Here is a 24,208-nt window from a genome sequence, read left to right on the forward strand (position 1 = left end):
TTTCTACAACTGTTTTATTATTCAAGTTTATTATTTAACCTCAGTTGCAATTCTGAGGAAAAACACAAGCATGTCTATATATTATTGATTGAGAATCAATTTTCAGTCATTATTATTTTAAATCCTATTTTTTATTATTGAGACCTAAACAAAAATATATATTTGGGATTTTTTTTTTTTTTTTTTTTTTGCTTCTGTTTGTTGCATCACATTTAAGGGAAAACAACCTTAAGTAATGATTTGCAATTGCATGTTAATATTGAGCCACAGGACAATATTTAACGGTGTTCTATGTGCCCTGTGAATAACATGCCTTGCTCTAAGTGCAGTTTTCTTTTGCCCAGGGAAGCGTGAACCTAAAACAAAAACAGGAGCAGTCTAAAGAACATGCAGGTCATGAAACTGTCAGTGTTTTGTGTAGAAACACAGGAGTTAAGGTTATCACATAAATGGAAAAGAATATATTTCCTAGTCAATATTCTTAGAGTACACAGTTAAACGTTCTGAGTTTAGTTTTGTTTCTTTGGCAGCCAGATTCAAGTGAGGCAGAGTTGAGTGTTTGGGTTGGGGATCCAGCTACACGTAGCCATCGTCTCTGGGAGGACGAGGAGGAGGAGGGGGCGGCTGCAATTGATCGCTGTCCATCTGCTGTGTGTCAGGAATGTTCTCCAGTGTGAAGGAGTCAGTGGAGCGAGTGCTGATACGAAGAGGGGCCAGGCGGCGCAGGTTGCTTGGGGTCCTTGGCAAATCCACCTGGGCTCGATGTGACAGAGCCACCATGCTGCTGTCGAGCTCACTCTCCCCAAGCCAAGGCGGAATCTGCAACAAATCCATGGGGTCCAGGTCCGGCATGAAGGCTGGGTTCTCAATCCCAGCTGGATGAACAAAAGAAACTGAATTAGGACCTCAGGTTTCTATATTATGGCTTCTGTTGTTCTCAACGATTTGCAAACAATAATTTATAATAGAACGTATCAGGTTTAAAATGACAAAAAGAAAAAAATAAGGCAATTTCAATGGTCGTAGGAACATGTCTGAAGTTTGGAGAGAGTAATGTTTCCAACAGTCTAGCTTCCACTTTTCTTCCATAGGCATTAATATACCCCCATACCATTAGAGATGCAATCTTTTGAAGTGAGTGCTAATAACAGTGCAGTGTCCATGTGTCCCATCCAGTTCATTTCAAGTGAGCTGCGTTTCTGCATGTCGTGGTTAACTTTGTTCACGGACAACATGTGGAGGTGTTTCTGAGCCCGTGCTGTGATTTCCTAAACGGTGTCATGACAGTTTTTAATGCAGTTTTTAATCCAAACATCACAGGAATCTGTTGAGGATCTTTGGCCATGTTTTTTTGCACAGAGATTTCTCCAGATTTTCTGAGTCTTGTGATGAAATAATCAAAGTCTTTGCCGTTTTATTTTGAGGAACATTTTTCTAAAATTGTTCCTTGATCTGTATACAACATTTTGCAGATTGATGAACTTCTACCCATGTTTCGTTCTGATAAACTCTGCCTCTCAAAGATAATCTTTTTAGACATAGTCATGTTACTGTTCTGTTACCAGTTAAACTAGAAAAATGTTCTTCCAGCTAATTCTTTTTAGTACCACCTAATTTCCAACCGTCTTAACTTTTTACGATTACTGCTAACATCAAATTCAACATAAGATAATCTTTTTCACAAAACAGTGAAATGTGTACTTTTACGAGCTATATGGATTTATGAGATTTGACACTGTGTGCTTGATGCTTCTCGTCTGTGTACATAAATTAAATTCAACACAGCTTCAGTTCTCTGGAAATTTTTTACAGATGTTTGTGGAGTCGGAGCAGAATTAGGCAATTCTACGATAATGAGCTGTCTTCACACATGCACTGCAGCCATAAACTGTTCCCAACAGGTTAGAAGGAAAACGTTCAAAAGAAATGAATCGAACATTAGCCAGGCTTTAACCTGCCAGTCCACTAGTACAAAGTCCATATGATGTATGACAGTCGGGTACTTTTACCCTGCAGCTCACCCTTACATAAACCACATACGGTATTTCCAGTAGTGCGAGCCTGAGGATGACTATTTCCTGCTGTGTGCTGCACAGAAAGGTGCAGCACACAAACAGAAAGACTGAAAACTGAGAATTTTATTTTAAAGATTAAATTTTTAAAATGGTACTTAACTAAATTTTGCACTGAAGGGGGTTTGTTTCATATTGTATCTATTTTGACCTTAATTGCATTTAAAGTATGGTTCTGTAATATTTGTGTTTATAGTTACTATAGTGACCAGTTATAGTGACCAGCTACTCTCTTGGTCACTCTTGAAAAATATATGTTTGCTCTTAGATACAGGATTTACAGACTTGTTTTACCTCCTGCTCTGTACGTGGCTCTCATGTATGATTGGTCATAGCCAGAAGCGCTGTCTCCCTCTGAGCCTAAAAATGAACGTGACAAGATTTTCATTGGCTCTCTAAGTGCTTACCTATTTTAAATCTGAAGAAAAAAAACACCCAACAATCATACAAACCCTCATCACCAGAATAGCTGGTTTTAGCCTTGTCCATTGACTTTCCATTAGGCATCTGTAACAAGAAGACGAGTCATTAGATTATTAGCTGTGGTTCAAAAAGTGAAATTCTAAGTCATATTCATTTGTTCTCATGTTGTTCTTCAATTTTCGAATAAAAGATTAGTAAAGCCCAACAATTTTATGAGTAGGCCAATATTATAGGAATATATTAGCTATTTGATGGCTGATTGGTATCGGCATTTATAGCAGCTGACAAATGAAAGTGAATAAAGTAACAAGAAACGTGATAGTTTGTCCACCAGAGGGAACTCTGTAACTTCACTGTTAGCGATACACTTGCTTGGACCCTCACAAACACAACAACCAGCTGGTCCAAGCAGAGTTATGTAGAGCGTAAACAACCAATTAAATAAATGCACATAAAAACTGTTTGAGAGATTTGTTCATGTTTCATGTGTCTGAAAGAAAAAATTATGTGATGCCCAAATTTGAGTCGAAACACTGGATCTTTCTGAGAAATGAGATATTAATGAAGCATAAAATTCAACCACTTAAACAAATTTATCTTCAGGAATGCCAATAACTGTAATTTGGCATCTTCGCCAAAAACCATAATGCTCTTTATTATTTTTTCTTCTTTTTGTAAAACATTTGAGAATTCGTGGATAATAAGAATAATTATGTTTCAGAATTAAAAATATGACTTTCAACCAAATGTGTAAGCATACTGGTGGATTATCAACTACAGAAAAATAAAAATGATTTCTGTAATTGCTAATACTGTTAATTTAGGGCAGCTGTGCTATAAATCTTGCACCGGTTGGTGGTCTATTAAATTTGTTAACCACCATCAAATATTGGTATCAGTATCCAACTTAAAAATCAGTTCTATTGATTTTTTGGGAAAATGGCAAATGGCCTTTATTTGTATAGAACTTTACTAGTCCCTAAGGACCCCAAAGCACTTTACACAACCAGTCATCCACCCATTCACACACACATTCACACACTGGTGATGGAAAGCTACATTGTAGCCACAGACATGATAAAAAAAAATCTAAATACTGAAAATGTTGATTATGTCTAAAGATGAGATAAAGATAGTATAAAACAGTTTTAAAATGTTTTGAAAAGTGGTATTTTACTTCAGGAAGAAAATAAATATAGAAATGAAGTTATGACCTTCTGCTGCTGTTCTTTTTGTGTGTGCTTGACAATCGTCTTTGGTGGTTTGACGCCCATTTTTGCAGACGTGAACGACTTCAGTCGATTCCTCATGGTTCTCTGGAAGATCTCCTGGACTTCTTTTTCATCTCTGTTGATATCGAAATGGCTGCGACTGAATCTGTGCCGATGCTGTAAACAAGAGGACGAGAAGACAGCTTAATACTCCTTCACAAAATCAAAAACAGCAGGTCATGAAGTCAAGCTTAGGCTTAGGTTCAGCTCTGTGTTAATAGACTAGAAGATCTGTTGAGCTCATGCTCACAGTTCCTGCACATCTGCAAGCCACTTTGGAATGCATCTACCACAGTGCTTCCTTTATATACTACACTATATGGCCAAAAGTATTTGGTTGTCTGCCTTCACACATGTGAACTTGAGTGACATTCTATTCTTAATCCTTTGGGTTTAATATGATCTCAGCTCACCCTTTGCAGCTATAACAGCTTCAACTCTTCTGGGAAGGCTTTCCGTGGGTTTAGGTGTGTTTATGGGAATTTATTAGTGAACTCAGACACTGATGTTGGACAGGATGTCCTGACTTGCAGTCTCCGGTCTAATTCGTCCCAAAGATGTTCTGGTATTTTGAGATCAGGACTCTGTGCAGGCCAGTTCTTCGACACTGAACTTGCTCATCTATGTCTTTATAAACTTTACTTCATGCACTGGTGCACGGTCATGTTGGAAGGGGCCATCCTCAAACTGTTCCCACAAAGTTAAGAGCTTAAAATTGGTCAAAATGTCTTGGTATGCTGAAGCATAGTTCTCACTGATGCCTGGAAATATTCTTCTTTTGATAACAAGTTAAATTGTACTAATTATATAGAAGCGCGGCACTAAGGTGTAATGACTCAATGTGCTCATTACCTGTTTTCTGCTCTTGTAGAGATGCTGATCCAGAAGGTGGTGAGCGTTAATTGCCTCAGCTTCCCTCACAGCCTTCATGATCTGCTCATGCATTTCCAGGCTCACTGATGGAATGGGATCTCTACTAAGAAGCAAACCAAATCATGTCAGCGGTATAAAGTAATATAACAATATTAAAGTAGTACATTAACTCTGGTTTCCATTTTACAGCACAGTGGCAAATTGAAGCTTCAGGCATAGAAGATGTTTGTTAATCTAATCTAACTAATAGTTGCAGTGCATTTGATTTCACAACATGATCCTATACTGACTTTTAAGTCTGCTTTTTGCTCTTCTCCTATTGTCATAAAAATCTAGATTGCTCACCTTGTAGTGGACATTGCACCATGATCATTTGACATATTTGCATTGTTGATATCGAAGGATTCACTTTCAGACTTTTTCTTGAAGTCAATAATGGAATTTTCATTACGGACAAACTCCAGAGAGCCCCTCCGCTCACCCTGGAACAGAAGAAGACCATGCTTTCTTTCCATGTGGCAGTTTTATCAGTTTTCTTTAATGAGTACTTTAGCAAAATGATGCTCACTTCAGTCACATATTCCATAGCATCCTTGAGGTTCAGCTGATGGAAGACATCAAAGACTTGGTCTTGTTTCTTCCTTGCAGACGGCTTCATCAAAATCCTCGACATCCAGTTTTCCTCAAAATACTTCCACCTTTGCAAAAAGGAAACGAAATTCTTATTTTAAAGTTTATTTTAAAATGAGAAGATATTTTCAAATTACGTGTCAAGTCTTGTACATACTTGCTCCTCATGTAGTTGTGTCCTATTTGTCCTGATATGTCTTCTATGGCAACCAGAGTGTGATTAAACATCTAAAGAAAGGAGAAGGACTCAGCAATAACTGGATAGAAAATGGTTGTGTAGGTGAAACGAGAGGTTTTTCGTTTTAGATTTACCTTGTTTGTTAATTTCTCTAGGAGCGAAACCTCAGTCACTGCAGCTCTCTTTACTTTAAGCCACATGACCAGAGGTTTCATTGTTATTCCCTGCAACAATGTCAAGCAGGAATGCAATAGTGTTAGGGGGGGTGGTAAGTTCATGAGCTTTAACAGAGACCGGGTAGAGGACAGGGTTCTCTGTATCTTAGCTGTTCCTAGGACTACTTTGTTTTGGAGAGAGACCTCTGATGTTGTGCCTGGAATTTGTTTGGGAGTGACAGCTCCTAATGCTTTTATTGGTGATTTTTATTGGTACTTCTTTACTTTCATGTCAGAAGGGGCCCAGAGGCCAGTACAAGGAAGTGGACCCAAGGGCAGACACAAAAACAAACAGCAATAAGGTTTTACAGGCTTTACTGTAAACACAGAAATGAGAAATGACATGATGTGGGTTCATGTGAGAGCACTATAGTTAGACCTGTAAGTAATACCTGTAATACAAGGGCGTGAAAGCAATATTGATTCTGTGGGCTTACTTGCAGGCCATTCCAAGGAATAGATTTCAGAGAGGTGCAGAGAATCTTGCCATGGAGGCCAACGTCCAGGTAACCGAGCTGCATGTGAGCTGCAAGCTCCTCTTTTCATTGCTCATTGAGCCTCCAGAAGCTGGACTTTGGTTCAGCTGTCTTATTATCACTATACTTACCTACATTAGCATTAGGAGCCGAGACCCTAAACTTTGAAGAGTGACTCCAGCAGATTCCAGACACAACATCAAATGTCCAAAGGAGTGCAGTCCCAGGAACAGCTAAGCTACTGCCAGAAGCCTTTTTTTTTCTTCGAAAAAGATAGTTAACTAATTAAGAAAAAGTGACAAATTCACCTGCAAGATGACAGTGAAGTACACCACAATGAGTGTAGTGCAGACCATCAGGTTTTTCTCTTTTATCTTATTCTCATCCAGCATCACAGCCAGGCCATATGCAACAGCTCCTCGTAGGCCACCGTAGCTCATAATCACCTGATCTACAAACTCCAAGGGCACCAGCCTGTACCTGTTGAGGATCCAGGTGAGGAAAAACACACCTGCAGTACGAACACAAACACACAGTCTTATATAAAGACTCACAAAATATCTTCAAATGAATCTTCATGAGTTTTGAATGCATTTTAGTGTTTCAGTCTATCTAAATGTATTTGCATAACAAACAAACTTTTTACATCACAGTGATGCTTTGACACAAAACTGAGCCCAAAAAGACAAAATCTCACCAATGAATCTGTACACCAAGACGAAGAGGAGCGTGAGTAGGATGAAGCCCGTGTTCCAAACCCAGATAACCTTATCGATGGCCGAGATGCCGAGGAAAACAAAGATGATGGTTTCTGATCCGTTGGCAAAGGCCTTCATGGCGTATCTGACTGTTTGGACCGAATTCTCATCCATGTTTGCGTTGATGTACTTCTGACAGCACATTCCACAGAAGACAATCCTACAGAAAGGAAACACAAAAGTAGACTTTCATCTAAATATGTTCACAAAATATGCAAAATAGATGCAGAAATAATAAAACAAATTCAGTTGTAAAACACTCACGAAAGGATAGCAGACAGTGAAAGCATCTCGGCAGTCAGGTAGGAAAGATATCCCAAAACAAAGATGAAGCCTGGTTCGATGATCTGGATGTTTTTTGTGCATCTGGTCAGAAGTGAAATTAGTAGGCCAAAAACAAGGCCCACAAGGGAACCGCCAAATGCAACCACAAAAAAGGAAACTGTAGAGAAAGGGGGAAATGTGTAAAAATCTACTTTTAGGCTTTGTTATGTTTTTTATTGCATCTGTTTACATGCCTCTACTCCCTACTGTCCTAACTGGCTTCTGCTTAAAAAAAAAAGAGTAAATAAAGGCATCTCCAAAAGTTGATTCTTTTCATCTGGATGTAGTGTTTTCAGTGGGAGACACGTTTCATCACTCATCCAAGTGACTTCTTCAGTCTGAGCTGACTGCAGGTTTCCCCAATCTTATAAACAGTACATTTGCATAACAACTGAAACTAGCACCACTGAAGGAACTGGGAGGTCAGTTCCCAGCCAATGCCAATAAAAGCATCGTGGTGGCTTGAAATGGTCAATGCATTTTGATGAAGAAGCTCATAATACTGAACAAAAAAATGCTGTAAAAAGAAACAAAAAAACAATTTCTGCTTAGCCAGACGTGACTGTAAGTGCTTATAACCCATACACAGGCAAATCCTCTATTAACAGCTTAATAAATGTCATATCTTACCTATTCCTTTGATCATTTCTGCAGCATCAATTTTAGGTCCTCCCAGTGACACAAATGCATCAAACACATTGAAGAGCACCTAAGAGAGGAAGAAGAAAAAATAATGTTTGGTCATTTAGGAGTAAAGAAGGACCCATGACAAAGGGTGCAATTCCCCTGTAATTAAATGGAATTTCGACGTATTTTATTTGAAATTGCAAAGTAATTATATTTACCTACAAGTACTACACACTAGAGTAAGGGGTAACAGGTTTTTGTTGTGCAAAAACAAACAGTATTACATTGTAGCTACACTGTCCTTTTGGGGGTATGGGCAGTTTTACAGAGTAGATTGATACTGCCTTTTTACGACTTTATTTAATCATCGTTGTGTTAATGTGCATTGATGGAAGCCCTGTGGATGTGATAAGTACCAAGCGTACCAAGTTACAAAAAATAAATGAATACCACCAAATGTGTAGGCCTTTGTGACCTTATAATGATGGAGCCACATCTAACTTAATTTTTTTTTCTGTCACAGTCACAACACGTGTATTAGAACAGAACGTCTCCTTTCCTATGAAATACCTGGAAGTTAAGCAAGGTAAGTCCCTCCATAATAAGACCTGATGTTGGGAAATATTTCATTGTTTTTCCACGAATTACCACTTAATAAGGATCTATTAAAATAATTTATACACTACTTAAAACACTTGCAGTGTAATTATTTCTTAGTTCCTTTAAAGCACATGAAGTCATGCAAAACTAAAAATTTCCAACTACTATTTAAAATTACTTACATAGTACTTAAATTTACTTATAGTATAATTATTTTTCTTGTTTCCTGTAAAAAGTAGTGTGCTTACCTTAAGTATAGCTCAAGTATTTGTGGGTAAATATAACCTCTTAAGCCCCAAAGGGGTTTCTGAGCTTCCTGCTCGAAAATGCAATGCCCAAATTAATTGATTATTTCTCTGCAATTACAAACTCTGTCCTTACAATCTTGGTATCAAAATAAAGCTAACACTTGTGAAATTTCATCAGAGGTGTAAATATTGAAGCAGATATTACTGTGTCAAAGTTACTGAGACTGGAACACAGAAAAAGTCAATAGAATTTATCCTCACCTAATTTTTTTTTTTAGCATATAACCCTTTTAAAATATGCCTCAGTTCACATTTCATTACAGAAATTCAGTAACCAACATATAAACATCATCTGTGCAAGGATTTATGTTTGTAAAGTGAAACAGTGAAAAATTACAGCACTGTCAATACATGAATATCCACATGTTGTACAAAAATGTCTAATTTTGGCACACAATTGGACACCATGCCAGTTGAATTTTTTAGGTATTTAAGAGCAGAAATAATTGATTTTATTAACAGGCCTAAAATGCTTTTTTTTAATATATATATATATTTTTTTGAAGATTTAACGACACATCTACATGGTAATGGCCCTTTTCTGCCGTGTGCATGGAGCATTTAATTGGTCTCTGGCCCTTTAAACTCTGAGGAGCTGTAACTTTGGTCTCTTTTGTTCAATTTGCATGATTGGCATCTTTTTTTAATTGTTTGAGCCAATAGAATCACAGTAACAATGCCACGTTCACGTTACTTCAACCAATCAGACCTTGCAAGGCTAAAACCCACGTGGGCCCAGATTTACTGCATGTGGTGTCTGTCCAGTCACGTGTCTGTAGGTGGGTCTATAACGGAGGATGGAAAATGACTCTGATGTGGCTAGGTAGGCGTGGTAACTGCTGATAATCACATGGCTATTTCATATAAATGAAATGAAAATAAATTCCATTTAATTGAAGGGGACTTACATTAGTGATGGGTAAATTTGATTCTTTTTACTGAATCGAGTTTTAATGACTCACTCACCAAAGTAAATCGGGTTTTTTGAGTCATTTGATTCACTGAGTCAGTTGACCAGAGAGTGCAAAAAATGTACATTTTCACTCAAACTTAATTTGTTTCTCTTTTCATGTAAATCCTACTGCTAAGATGAATGATTCTAAAAGAAAACAACTATTTTATAGAGAAAAAAAAGAGCAAAAACATTTCTAAAATGAAGCAATTTCCTATCAAAATTGCTAAATAAACATTTTTTTTATTTTATTAGTATTTTCCTTAAATGTGTTAAATATATATTTTTTCATCTAAATGTCCACTGAAATGTGAGCCAGGGGGCGGTAATGTGCCTTAACATTGGTTGCCAACCAAGAAGAAGAAGAAGCTGTGAGCCAGGAGGGAGGGGGTGAGTGAGTGATTCGTTCGCTCTATGATTCAGCACAGGAGGGAGGGGGTGAGTGAGTGATTCGTTCGCTCTATGATTCAGCACAGGAGGGAGGGGGTGAGCGAGTCCTGAGTGATTCGCTTACGCCAGGGGTGTCGAACTCCAGGCCTCGAGGGCTGGTGTCCTGCAGGTTTTAGATATCACTGTGGGTCAACACACCTGAATGAAATGATTAGTTCATTACCAGGCTTCTGGAGAACTTCAAGACATGTTGAGGAGGTCATTTAGCCATTTAAATCAGCTGTGTTGGATCAAGGACACATCTAAAACCTGCAGGACATCGGCCCTCGAGCCCTGGAGTTCGACACCTGTGGCTTACACCTACGATTCAGCACAGGAGGGAGGGGCAGAGGTGGGACCAAGTCATTGTTTTGCAAGTCTCAAGTAAGTCTCAAGTCTTTATCCTCAAGTCTCAAGTCAAGTCTCAAGTAATGTCAGGCAAGTCAGAGTCGAGTCTCAAGTCACTGGTGTAAAAGTCCGAGTCAAGTCACAAGTCTGAAACTTTGAATTTCAAGTCCTTTCGAGTCTTTAAAAAAAAAAACAACGAAAAAATAATGTTGCAGTTATATGCTAAATGTAAATATTAGACCATGTAATTTTAAAATCTGTGTTTTTCTCAACACATGACAAAATAGTGAACTTAGAAAATATACACAAATTGTGAAATTGCACCTCTTTAAAATGCAGCTCAATTAAACCTAGCTCCAAGAATAGTTTTCACCGACAGTTCTGAGATAAGCTGCATGTTATTCTTGGATGTGGTTGTAGGACCAGCTTTAAAATCGCATGACAAAAATATCATACACATTAAAAAAAACTGTATCACCAACGTAGCCTGGACAACATTTGCTAGTTAGATGAAGTCAGCTATCTCATCGTAGCATATTTATATGCATATTTATAATCATACGGTTCTTGGAGTGAGTGCATACACTCATGAAGTTTAGTAACTTCAGGTCACTGCAACAAGCCCAGGTACAGTTTACCGACGGATGGGTGCAGGACCTTGAAATGCACCGTGTAGAACGAAAGACCATCGTACGTATCATAAGTTTACCAGTCTCACAAATCGTCCTCATAAATACACATTCCTTAACCGTTTATTAATAGGACCTTTGAGCTCAAGGGTAATTAATTAGTAGTGGAAATAATTTCTGGTAGCATCACAGAAATGTAGCAGTGACAATAATATTGTATGCTGTAATCGTACTGGGCAATTAGTGATACAAAAACCCTGTTTTATCCTGTGAATAAAAGTATATGTTTTTGTCAATGTACCATAATAACAGAAGCGAAACGCAATATTGTGTCAGGACAATTCACTATTTATGCACAATAAACAAAGGAGCATAGCGCGACAATTTCTGTTCAGCGCCAGACTTGCTTGTAACCTATATCACCAATTATGTAATGAAAATGACGTATTAACTACTAAAAAACACTGACCTTCGTGTAAATGCTTGGAGCAGACTAACCTGTGAGCTGGAGTGTTCTGGGACGTTATATTTGGTCTTTGAATGGCTGCAATCCAGTCGCGTCTTTGTTACTTCGGAAACATGGCTGAACAATTTCTCTTCAACGACGTAATCCGATAACAACCGATCTCTTTACTCGTCGGCTTCCCGTGGCTGTCATGCGACCGGCTATTGCAGTTAATAATACAACGGCTTCTTGACATTTTTGTGTTTCTTTTTATCGCTGTGTGACTGATTTTAATTGAAAGCCTGCGTGCGCTAGTACCGCTTGCCACGAGTTCCCAGAATCCTTTGCGGTTCTACCCGTGAATGACGTCACATTTTCAATCTCTATATAATATGCATGTTAAATTTTATATTTGGGGTAAAATATCAAGTCTTTTCAAGTAAACCGGTTCAAGTCCAATTCAAGTCCCAAGTCATTGGTGTAAAAGTCCAAGTCAAGTCACAAGTCTTAGAACATTTTTTCAAGTCAAGTCTAAAGTCATAAAATTAATGACTCGAGTCTGACTCGAGTCCAAGTCATGTGACTCGAGTCCACACCTCTGGGGAGGGGGTTAGTGAGTCTTGAGTGATTCGTTCGCTCTATGATTCAGCACAGGAGGGAGGGAGAGAGTGAGTCCTGAGTGATTCACTTACGCCACAGGTGTTGAACTCCAATTACAGATTATATCAATACAATAAAGGGCCAGAAATAAAGTAAATACATTGCCAGTATACCAATACTGATAATGATACTTTTAACCTATAAAGGCATCTTATATAAGGGAGAGCATTGTGTCTTGATTTATGAGATGAATTATCTCTGATTGACAAATTCTGTCCACATTTAATTAATTAGTTCATTTTTATTTTACTTTCAATTTTAAGCTTAATTCAGTTCTCTAAGACATGTATTCAGTTTTATAGTACACCTCTCCTTTAAGGAGCAATATGATATAGCACTTATGCTTCTGAGAAGGTCACACTTCTAACGATAAAGTCACGGGTTTCTAACATTGTAATTTTAAAAGGTGTGCAAACTTTCAAGTTTCAGCAGTGAATGGGGTGGAACTTCATGATTCGTATCAAATGAACTCCAGACTGTTCAGAAACACCTATATTGACCAGAGAAGCTCAGATAAGATGGCAAGACATCAGCTAGAGTAAAACCACTTAAACTGAAGTGCTGGAATGTTTACTTTCTTTACACTTCATGTCTTCAAAGTGGACATGCCTATGACAGATGTCTCACCAAACTCACAGGTTATGTTACTTAAGTAATGCTAAAGACAGCAATGATGCATACGAACCACTGTTACACCGTCGTTGAGCAGCGACTCTCCAAACACCATGATGAAGAGGACGTCGTTAACGTGCACCTGCTCAAACACAGCGATGACGGCCACGGGGTCCACAGCAGCCATCAGACTGCCGAAAAGAAGGTACTGCAGCAGACCGATGTCCAGGTCACCTGTACAGGAAATGCCTTGATGCTCAATCATCCAGGTAAGTAAATCCCAAAAGGTTGATTCTGTACATCTGTACATCCCCAATCTTATAAACAGTACATTTGAATAATAATGGAAACTAGCCAACTGAATGAACAATGGGCTGGGAGGTCAAGTCCTTGATCATTAATGTGCAAATTGTCATGACCATTGTTCAAAGACCATTGATCAATGCCTATGAGTACCATTCACAGAAAGTTGGGGAATGGCGGCAATCACAGCATTGTGAGACACAGCCCCCTCCTTGATTCACAGACACATTTTTTCTAAACACAACACCTCAGTGGCTTTAAATCCCAAAACACACTGCGCCAAAAAACGGTCCACCCCAATGATCGGATCCCCCGACACAAACAGAGTAATGTAGAGTGCGCTAAGTGCCAGGAGGATTGCCATGATTTAGACACTGAGGAAACCAAACAACCTCTTGTGAAGCGGATGGCACAACACAGAAGGAAGTCTATTTCCACCTACAGGCAAATGGACAGTCTTTCAATGATGAGGATTTACACATTCTGGACAGGGAGGAGCGCTGGTTTGAGCGCGGAGTCAAGGAGGCCATTTATGTGAAAAGGGAAAGACCATCTCTGAATCAAATAACATTGTTTCAGTTATTGTGCAAATGTACTGTTTGGGTTAGGAAAACCTGTAGTCAGCTGAGACTGAAGAAGTCATGGATGAGTGTCAAAATGTTTCTCCCACTGAATTTCCAGATGAACAGAATCAACCTTTTGTGATGTACAGGAATCATATTAGATCTCTCTCTGGTGCATTCACGAAGAAATTACAAAGCCCCTCTTACCCATGGCTCCTCCCATTTGGCACCCCCACAGCGACAGCCCCAAGCTGGCAGCATTCCAGCAGGTCCCAATGACAGCATGGACCAAGATTCCGCCCAGGTTGGTGAAGAAGAGCTTGTTTGGCATGTGGTAGCCTGCATCCAGAATGACTTGAGGCAGCAGGTAGAAGAAGAAGACTGTCGGGGTCAGCCTGAAGGTTTGCACCTTGTCTGCAGCCCAAATCATGCCACCCAAAATGAAGCCAAAACAGATGAGCAGAGCGCTCTCAGGTATAACGCTGGTGACATGATGGTTGGCCTCAATGACTGAGAAGAGAAAACAAGATTTAAAAAAAAAAAAAAAAGATAAAAGCCATGAATCAATAGTAATAACCTTTGATTTTACATTAATCTGCTTGTAGTCAGGTTGGAGCTGGCAAACATTCAAACCTTTGGTTCACTTTACTGAACCACAAATGTAAAACGCTTGTGAGGTTGTAACATTTGCAAATGATTAACTGTAGTGCTCATCTAAAATAAAACACGAAAGCACATGATTAACCAGCGTGGCGGATGAATGAAACCCCACTGCATAACTAAAGATAGCCTCATGATTAATGGGCAGAGGAAGTGCCATTAAAGTTTATTTAACAATAAACCCTACTGTCCCACAGCGGTAAACCAATTTCCACCTCACGGGGTTACACTTCTGTTCTGCATGTTTATATTTACCCTCTTAAATCCTGGTGTATCATGTTTGATATGTGCAGTTTTTTTTATGAGTTTTTGAGACTTCTCCTTTATCAGTGAAAAACCTAAAGAAATTTTATTCAAGATACATTCTTCAGCATTTTTTAAATGCCAGATGTAGCAAATATGATACAAATCAAAAGTCATCTATGGAAATTAAAATGTTATATATTTGTTATATTGGCTCAACAAATTCTCAATTTTGAATTCATTTCATATTTTAGGCTTTAAGAGGTTAAATGTAATTAAAGATTAAATTACAGAAACTTGTATCAAGTATACAATTTTTCACCTCTGTGTTTTTATCTGTATATTTATATTTTATAAGCCTGAGCTATTCATTTAGAGGATTTCAGCTACCAAAAGTGAAAGCTTGCTCCACATTACCTTCTCTGTTTGCAAGAGGCAAACTGTACTTCTTCTTTTCTTTTATCATCTCGTGTAATAAACAGAGCATATAAATTTTTTTTATCATATTTATATTCTACAATATGTATTACATACCCAGTTTGCCCAAAAATGACACCAGTACCCAAAAAGCCACTAAATAAGGGGTCTCCACGTGGTGCCACTTAAAGCTAATGATGGGTATTCCTGTGATATTGGAGCTGTGGCCATGTTGAGACTCATTCGAGTGACTGGATTCGGACAGCTTCAGGTGGGACCCCTCACGTGTTACCACAGCTTCACCCTTCACTGATGACACAACGAAGATCAACAACACTGACTCCAACAGCCAGAAGAGTGCATATCCACAGCGTAGCATTTGAAAAAAATAAACTGACTGAAGAAAAGAAGCCTTCTCGTGCCTGTATTACCTCAAGAGGTAAAAATAAATAAACAACACCTCTGCCAATGGCTTCCTACCCTCACAATATTCAACACTCTGTCTGCGACTTTGTGTCCTCAGTCCTGACACAGTCTGTATCAGGACTGGACTCAGCCTTTTTATAAGTTCACTACTCCTCTATGAGTAAGGTCATGTATGAGTGTGTGGTTGAAGAGTTTAAGAAGGAGCAAAGGATGTCATTCGGTTATTCAGTGACATTTGAAACATTCTCCGGTCATTGCTACATTTGTACTTTCCGGTCCCGTCCACTCCAGTTTGTCATGATATTGTTAGTGTTGTTGAATGAATACCTTTAGTTTAGGAACATTTCCACCAGTTTCACTCCTTAGTAATGATTGACACCGACCTTACGCAGTCTTAGTTAAAGACTCCCTTGAAATTACATAGCACCTTTCTCCTCTGTTAAGCACTCAAAGTGCTTCCTACTACTAATCTAAGTCTCCCAATCACACACATGTGAATGCAGTGTTCACTGTCTTGGCCAAGTACCCTCTGATCAGTAGATGATCTGCTCTACCACCTGAAACACAGCTGACCCTAACGAAGAAGAAATAACAAAGGTGTCGTAAAGCAGTCCCTAAATAAGCTCCTATCATTACATATTGGAGCAGTGACTTCAGAAGGGCACAAAACACTCCTGACTCAGTTAAGAAGCTTAATCATTTGTTTTGTCTTTACATTACTAAGTGATGCTGCAGGGGGATTTTTGTGCCAAAACAAAAAAAACGTATGACTTTGTCCAACTTACAAGGCGAATGCAATGTCAGAGACTGTAATTTCAAATATATAATGTAAATTAAATGAAACAGAGAGTTAACGAAGCCAAAATCCACCTGTATTGGCATACACTGTGACAATATTGTAACAGGAGTGTTGCGTTGGCTCAACTCCAGCTGCTGCAAGCTTCACACACAGTGCTGCTCGTGTGGGGAGAATGATTTAGCCTACAATTACAGACTCCTGGGGACAGACAGAAGGTGAACAGTGTTAATTCATAACAGTTGGCTGGTTTTAATGTACTTTAGTTCTACTAACTCCACGGTCTCAAATCTGAGACTCTTTTACCCATTACCAGCGGCTCACCGCTGCTTTGGCAAAAAAACAAAAAGCAAAAAAAAACCTATATTAAAATAAATGTATAAATGGAAACATGGTTATTTCTTTTTATATTTAATTTGTGTTTATCATTACCAAATGTGATTCTGATGGCTGCAGAGCAAGTCACTGGCAGGTTGCTGAAAAAAGTGCCTTCATATTCAAGGAATTTTTTTTAACATTTGTTCTTTTTATTAGTGATGTGCGATACCACTGATTTTCTTTCCGATCCGATACCAAGTAATATTCAGGGTGGTATCGACGATACTGATCCGATAAACTTATTTTATTTATTGTATCTCAAATTATAGTGTCATAATGATTACAGGACATCAGATTACTTGTTCTTATCACTTAATAATGCAGAGTTCATCATATAGAAATAAAAAAACTGAAGTTGTGCGCTATTTGAACATCTTGCCTGCCTGCAGCACTAAAGGACTCAGTGAGAAACGTCTGTCTCGCCCTAGCAGCACCTGACTCTCTCATCCTCTTCAGTTCGCCTCAACATACGCTCGTCATATTCTGTGATATGATTTACTCTGAGGTGTTTGACAAGGTTAGTGATGTTGCCACAACCATACATGACCCTCCCGATTTTTCCGGGAGAATACCGAATTTCAGTGCCCCTCCCGAAAATCCCGATTTTCCACCCGGACAACAAAATTGAAAAACCATATTGCAGAATTCATAGCGCGGCCCAGCCAATTCCAGTTTCCAACAATGGCGGCAGCTGCTTAGTTTTAATATTACTCTTATTTCTCTTTCTGGGTCGCAAAAAAACTTTTAACATATTTTCAGGTGAGAATGTAGCTGTGTAAACTTCAAATATCTAAGCCGACTGACACATCGTCTTCAAACCCCCGCGGTCTTTCGCTACTCGGGTTAAACGTGATATATAAGTCACTTTGATAACTTAAAAATCTTATTGTTTTTTTTTTTCAGTGTTTTATTTGTTGGTGACTAAATCGGTTTGGTTGAGATTAAAGTTCTTAGATTAGATTAAATAAAATTTAACTTTATTAATCCCTCGGGAGGGTTCCTCCGGGGTTTTCACACAGCTGAATAAACGTCAAACAGAAAATAATTAAACAGAAGAGTTTACGTCAGTGCCCGGTGATATATTAGATAGCAAGGAGCAGACGGCAGAGTTTCGCTCCACAGAGGGAGCTCGTGACGTAGCCCGGGTCCTCAGGTGGAAGGATAGGGACAATAGCCTCATTGGTTAGATGACTTGTTGGCACAGGTGTGAGTGGGGGTGAGTGTGAAAGCCTTGCATAAGAAACTAAAAAAAAAAGTTTCTCTGTCATAAATCTGTACTGTATTTTTATACAATAAAAATGACCACTCGGTTACCTGCTATCTACTAGTGTGTGTGTGTGTGTGTGTGTGTGCTTTAAGAACATTTAGCTGCACAGTCGAGCGTGAACTCCCCTCCCATTATTAAGAAATGATAATGTCACTGAGTAGTGACTTGACTTTTCAGTCATTCTGACCGCAGGTCTCCACCACAGCAAGCACTCAGACGATGGTCAGATGAAGGTTGTTTTCAGTGTGGGAGGAACAGTAGCTACACTTCAAGACTGTTGTGTGGTATTTTTCATCTCAGGCTCTGTGCTCAACAAAATTTGTCATTTGTGGTCCCAACGCTTAAGGATTAAATGTTGTTAAACAACACAATAAACTAAATTAATAAATTTCAGATAAATAAGTTTCAGTGTTAGCAAAATTATGCATTATATTATAGAATATTAGAGATTTAAGATTTTTATTATAAATTAGACTGACAGTAAGTGTCTGAAATGTTGTCCTTGAATTGGAGCTGTTTCAGTAACCCTGCCAGGGTCACTCTATATCATTTACACCTATATAAACTGTAAACATTTCTCCATGCCCAGGATGGTTTTCTCCAGACACTGTGGTTAAACTGCATGCTGAGGTCCATGAGCTTTTTCAAGAACCCTATTTTACATAAAATTAATTGTTTCAGCAGGTGAGGGATTTGGGTTGATCACTTGGTATCTGAGACATAACCGAGTTAGGAGTCAAGTATAAGTTACTATAATGATGAGGATGAAGAGTTGATCATTAAAATATAACATACAGATAAACCTTCTATATATCAGTCTGTGCAGTTAGGAAGCAGGATCCATTTCACCTGCTTTGGTGCACATAACAGTGATAACCCGTGCACCGACAACAGGAAGACAACCTCCAAAAATTAGAAAGAAAGTACTTAGACATAAAAGGTGCTTGTACAAATTTGTGTGTGACTGAGACTCAAATTTAAAATCTCTTTATTGATTTTCTATTATTTCCTGATTGTTTTTTCTCTAGTTTTGCTTTTTGCAAGTATCTCTGTCACTCATGGTGAGATTAGTGACATTCTAGCTGCACTGATTGGAGGTTGTCTTCTCGTTGCCACTGCAGTGCAACATTGTCACTTTCGTTTGCACCAAAGAAGGTGAAATCCATTAACGCTGGTCTTTTGCTTGCTAGCTGAATAGATTGTGTTATACTCCGATGGCTATAACGAAGCTTTTTCTTGAAAAAGCACAAATAGTTGACCCTGCATTTATTGTCCATTGTACTTCAGTTAGTACCAAGCATGCTGGAAGAAAGACAGCACTGTTAATCTGTAAAGAGGAAATAGGTTCTTGAGAAACTGCCTTCCCTGTGTCCTTGTGTTTTGTTGTCTGTTGTGTTTTCATGTCTGTTCTTTCCCGGACTCGTCTGTGTCGTGTCTATCTGGGTCTGGTCTGTGTGTGTGTGTGTTCCTGTTACTTCCCGTTTTAATTTGGTTGTCTCCTGTCTGTGTGCGCCATGTTCTGCTTTTGCCTCTCTTACTTTGAAGGTACCTCGTCTCATGTGTTATATTAGGCTTTTCATCATCTGTCTCGTTGTGCGCAATTAGCCCCAGTTGTGTTTCCTGTGCACTCGTCATTCCTTGTGTATTTAACCCCTTTGTTTTCTTCCATCCAGTGTCATGTCCTGTCTGTCTGCCTTTTTAGCTTCACGAGTGTTTCCAGTTTAGTTAGTTTTCTGTTTTTCTGATTTCCAGCAGTAAAGCTGAGTTTTGAGTTTACCTTTTGCATCCTGGAGTCTTCATACTGGGTCCTCCATTCCTGCCTGCCGCACACAACCCCTGTTCATATTTTTACATTGTCCACAGTTCCATGGCCCATTTCCCTTAAACTTAAACCCAGTAATCACTGAGAGCAAATGATCAAATTCATCAGTTAGAAAACACTCATTAAAATAAAAGTTCATCCAGTGACACCGCCCATCCCTATCAGTTCTAGACAGCAGCAGCTCAAGTTGCCGGAGTAATTGTGCAAAACTTTGGGTCGATTCTCTGAATCCTCTGAAATGCTTTTGTCTAAAACTCATCCGTAACTCATCTCAGTTAGGTTAGATGATACTCCTGTACAAATTTTTCTGAAATGAATGCCAACCAACAGATCAAGATCATAACTTGATCTAGTAAAGGTTTTCCATGAATGTGTGTCCCTCTTTTCTATAGGAAATTTGCTCTCAGTAAGATTTTGTGGTCCTGCAATTAAAAATTAGGTCACCGAAGCAGTTTAGAACAAAAGCCCAAACCTAGTTTTGTCTAAGAACCCTCAGTCAAAATAAAAGCAATGCCAAGTGTGAGTACATTCTTAAATAGTATGAGCAAATAATCAATCCATTCATTTGAATGTAGGTAGTTTCCTGTTCTTGTGTTTATTTGTTTTGTTTGTTTTGTTTTGTTTAAAAGCCTGACGCTAAAGTGTACATCATTGTCCAACAGTACAAGTAATGGTGGTCTTTTATTTTGAAAATTTGACACTAGATTTTTCCTGTCAGTCAGATTTGCATAGGAAGGTTTCTAATTGAGTGAAGTGATCCAGTAGTATGTGCTTGGAAGCTATAACAAGAGCTGCCTGATTACTGTATGTCCAAACTGGGAAATTGAAACAGGAGAGAAAACAGTGGTTTTTTTTATGTGTGGTACTTGATTACAAGCAGAGCTCTTATGTAAGATTTAACCATTTTTCTTAGAGAGAAACAAGATTTAACTACCAAAAGAGCTCAGATGTATCCATTAATCAGATAGAGATACTGATGTAATCTGCTTATAAAATGAACTAATTCACATGGGTCAAATCTCAGCCACTGATCCCACTTTTCTCCTCCTGTTTGGCGTAAACTGCAGCTAAAGTTGCCCTTGTAGTGACATTCTAAGTACCTGTGAATTAAATTTCTCTGAAATGCTTTGTTCAAAAATCGTCATCTAGGGTAGCTGTAACTCAAATTCCACCTAGAACAAAGAGTATAAAGTCTGCTGGCTTTGAGAGTAATACTGAAACAGAGAGGAAATTTGTATTAAGTTTTGGTGATTAAATAATGCAGGCGCGGGGTAGACAATTAAAAAAAAGAAAAAAGAAAAATTACAATAGTATTTTAGAATCTCTACAGTTACAAACTCTGTGTTAACAATTTTTGGTATCAAAATAAAGCTAACACTTGTGGGGCTTAATCATCCAGTTATTATTTCTGATGTCATTAGCCGTTTCTGGGTCCAAACTCCACTTCAGGTCCCTAAATAGTAAATGGTAAATGCCTGTATTGTATAGCGCTTTACTTAGTCCCTAAGGACCCCAAAGCGCTTTACATATATAGTCATCCACACATTCACACACTGGTGATGGCAAGCTACATTGTAGCCACAGCCGCCCCGGGGCGCACTGAGAGAGGCGAGGCTGCCGGACACTGGCGCCACCGGGTCCTCTGACCACCATCTAAAATGAAGATAACACTGTATATATTGTTTTTTACCTTTATGCTTTGTGTGAACAACTACAGTGTGTTTCTTATGAAATCCATGAAGTGCTATAGAGAAAATTACATTTTATTTATGTAATTAACACATTTTGAACATCCAGGCATCCATGAAAACAGGATTTATCAAATTTAACGGAGTTCAAAGTTAGCAAGGAGTTAGCTCGCTAGTTTCCACCTAAACATAATATACCATGTTCTGAATGAGGGATTTTTGAAAATGTACAGCTCTACTATCACTTCAGACATTAATGAACCTAGAACACTAAACAGTAGTGACATTTGTAAGGTTGCTAAAGTTGGGCTAGCTGGTTTTTAATGATGTTCTACGTGGTGGCTAGCTACACAGCTATGGTAGCTAGCCACATGCAGTGTTGCCAACTTAGCAACTTTGTCGCTATATTTAGCGAGTTTTCAGACCCCCTTAGCGACCTTTTTTTGTAAAAAGCGACTAGCGACTAATCTGGCAACTTTCTCTGGTGTTATTGGAGACTTATTTATGACAACTTTTTGACGTAAAAGTGTGTATCGTTCTTACTCTCAACAAGCAGCGGGTGCTGCGGTGGGCACCTCGCCCGCAGTGTTGCCAACTCCTCAGTAAGGAAAATCGCTATTGGTTGTCCTACAAGTCGCTAGAAGTCACTAAATGACGTCATCGCCTAATTTGCATAATTGGTCATGCTAATAACATCGTGGAAGAGACATAAAATGAGTAAAAAACGTCCTAAATGCATTTAGAGTTTATTTAGAACTACAAATTAAATTTCTTTTAGCAATTATTGTTTTTTTTTAATGTCACAATTCCAACCCTGCTCCTTTACCCGGGCTTGGACCGGCAAAAGTGACCCAAAATAGGCACTCTGGTGGAGTAAACTGTAAACGCACCAAACTTAAGTCAGGAGAACAACTGAGATAGATAATCTATCAACAATACGAGGTTAGTCATTAATATACTGCTGCATGGGCTGGACCTTAGTTACATTGTTAGGTTTTTAAAACTGAGCTTTAAAAAGAACAGTGGTAATAAAAACTGAGAGAGGCCAACAGTGATCACTGCCTTTTTTAAGAGTTTTTTTGTTGCCTTTTATAGCATATAACGACTCAAATGTGCTGCAGTAGACCAAAAACTGAAGAAAGCATTGATCAACATATAGACATCAACTGTAGAAAGAATTGTGCCGCTGAAGTGAAACAGAGCAAATTTACAGAGGTTTTATTAGAGACATAGCTAAGTATTTTACAATTTGGCACCATCTGTAAAAGTCAAAATTTCTTAGGTATTGAATAGAAGAAATTAACTTTCTTGTCAGAGGTCATTTTTGCAAAAAAAATGGTGCATAATGCGTCTTTGCAAGAAAATAAGGCAGAAAATAGCGGTATATGATGGGAAGATGCTCTTGAAGCCCACATGGGAGATGCAGCTATGCAGGAAAAGTGGCTGGATTGCAGTGCTGGTTCATTGAATGTTGGTTGGAACATGACAGATCTTGCAGTTTTGGAATCTGTGAGATCTGTGTTTCCAGCAGAGACATTGTTTGTTTGTGTCGATGCCATCAGGAGAACATGGGGATCCGCAAATTGTGTCTCTTTAATTCCTTGTTGTTTTAGTTGTTTTTAGTGATCATGGAAATTGTTTTGTGCACTTTTAGCTGAGATTCTGACATTTCTTTGGATACTGTACATGTCTATATTTGAATAACAGACCTGGCGGTACAGCCCGTGTTCCCTATTTGCACCAGGGGTAATGGGGTTCAACGGGTTAATCTCCGGCTCTCTTCTATAATGTGTCTATTGGCCTGTCTTCCTCCCCATTTTTTCCCTTTCCATTGTCCACAAGTGCTTCCTCAAAGGAGATAATCAGATTTTTGTGATTTTCTCTATATTATCGTACGGTCTTTACCTTATAATCTAAAATGCTCCGAGGCGACTGTTGTGATTTGGCGCTATAAAAGTAAATTGAGTTCAATTGAATGTTGGGTTGGTGTAGAGCAGCGATAGTGTTCATGGTCAGTCTAAGAGGTTTACACTGTCTAGGAGTGGGAAATCAGTTACGGTAGTTCATGTTACATCTGCTTATATAAGTGGAAGACAATGGATGGATGGAATCTACAAAGAGTAGCAGCACAGCTCTGCTGCTCACAGACTGCAGGCAAAGAAATCTGGAAATTATTGGGACCTACTTCTATGTTCTACAATTATTTTCTTTTCTGCACTGCTATAACATCCCACCTACTGAATCCCACTTTAACCCCTAAGGTGTGGAGACAAAATCACCAATTAACAATGTAGATAGCAGCAAATAGTTAATTTTTTTTTAAATTCTCATTATTTTTCTATCTGTGTTCTACACAATAGATATTCAAATTGAGTGTAAAATTCTAGCTAAAATAGGTTTTAATAGCTTTGTGCAAAAATAGCTTTTCCAGGGTTTCTGGTTGATGAGGGGAGAGCGGAGCCTTGCAGAAACAGGACTTTGCAGGACTCACCAAGTTTGCAGAGCCAGGAAACCAGGATCCACAGGGCCACCAGGTACGGGGTGGTGACATGATGCCACTTCCAGGACACAATAGGCAGTGTAGTGATGGGCTCCACTGCATGGCCACCTTCTCCAGTTGTTCCATGGTTTGAGCTCAGTGCATTGTCTATTTCTGGATTAAGGGCTTTTACTTGACCACTGCTTGATAAGGTTTGATCTGGATCTTCACCCGCAAGGCTCAAGCCTCTACACACCATCAGCAGCACGCAGAGAAAAAGTGTAAATCCCCAAGAAGCTGCCATTTTTGGATAAAATCCTTTATAAACCATCAGCA

General features: G+C 38.8%; 1 protein-coding gene across 2 annotated transcripts; it reads right to left on the bottom strand.

The window, feature by feature from the left end:
• Positions 1-576: 576 nt before the first annotated feature.
• slc9a3.1 (solute carrier family 9 member A3, tandem duplicate 1) lies at positions 577-24,176 on the bottom strand. Of its 2 annotated transcripts, none has more exons than XM_085346832.1 (16): positions 23,885-24,176; positions 13,904-14,206; positions 12,904-13,064; positions 7,851-7,929; positions 7,161-7,338; positions 6,836-7,056; positions 6,447-6,649; positions 5,582-5,671; positions 5,427-5,497; positions 5,208-5,337; positions 4,985-5,121; positions 4,619-4,742; positions 3,710-3,883; positions 2,513-2,579; positions 2,367-2,432; positions 577-875 (listed from the first exon to the last, which is right to left on the bottom strand). In XM_085346832.1, exons 1-16 carry the CDS (start codon positions 24,174-24,176, stop codon positions 577-579), a joined length of 2,595 nt encoding a protein of 864 aa, XP_085202958.1. The 2 variants fall into 2 exon arrangements, with proteins under 2 accessions (XP_085202958.1, XP_085202959.1); XM_085346833.1 differs by lacking the exon at positions 23,885-24,176 and adding an exon at positions 15,134-15,395 and having other exon boundaries at positions 2,525-2,579.
• Positions 24,177-24,208: the final 32 nt, after the last annotated feature.

This window comes from Diplotaxodon limnothrissa, linkage group LG22, assembly GCF_057381915.1.
Source record: "Diplotaxodon limnothrissa isolate DT_005_m linkage group LG22, D_limnothrissa_male_GT1.1, whole genome shotgun sequence".
Taxonomy (NCBI): domain Eukaryota; kingdom Metazoa; phylum Chordata; class Actinopteri; order Cichliformes; family Cichlidae; genus Diplotaxodon; species Diplotaxodon limnothrissa.

Excerpts from the sequence above, each read along its gene's own strand:
- slc9a3.1 (XM_085346832.1), bottom strand. The coding sequence starts at position 24,176 with ATGGCAGCTTCTTGGGGATTTACACTTTTTCTCTGCGTGCTGCTGATG. Across the intron at positions 7,339-7,850 it reads AGAAATGATCAAAGGAATAG|TTTCCTTTTTTGTGGTTGCA; the intron begins GTAAGATATGAC and ends CTTTCTCTACAG. Across the intron at positions 5,122-5,207 it reads CTATGGAATATGTGACTGAA|GGTGAGCGGAGGGGCTCTCT; the intron begins GTGAGCATCATT and ends CTTCTGTTCCAG.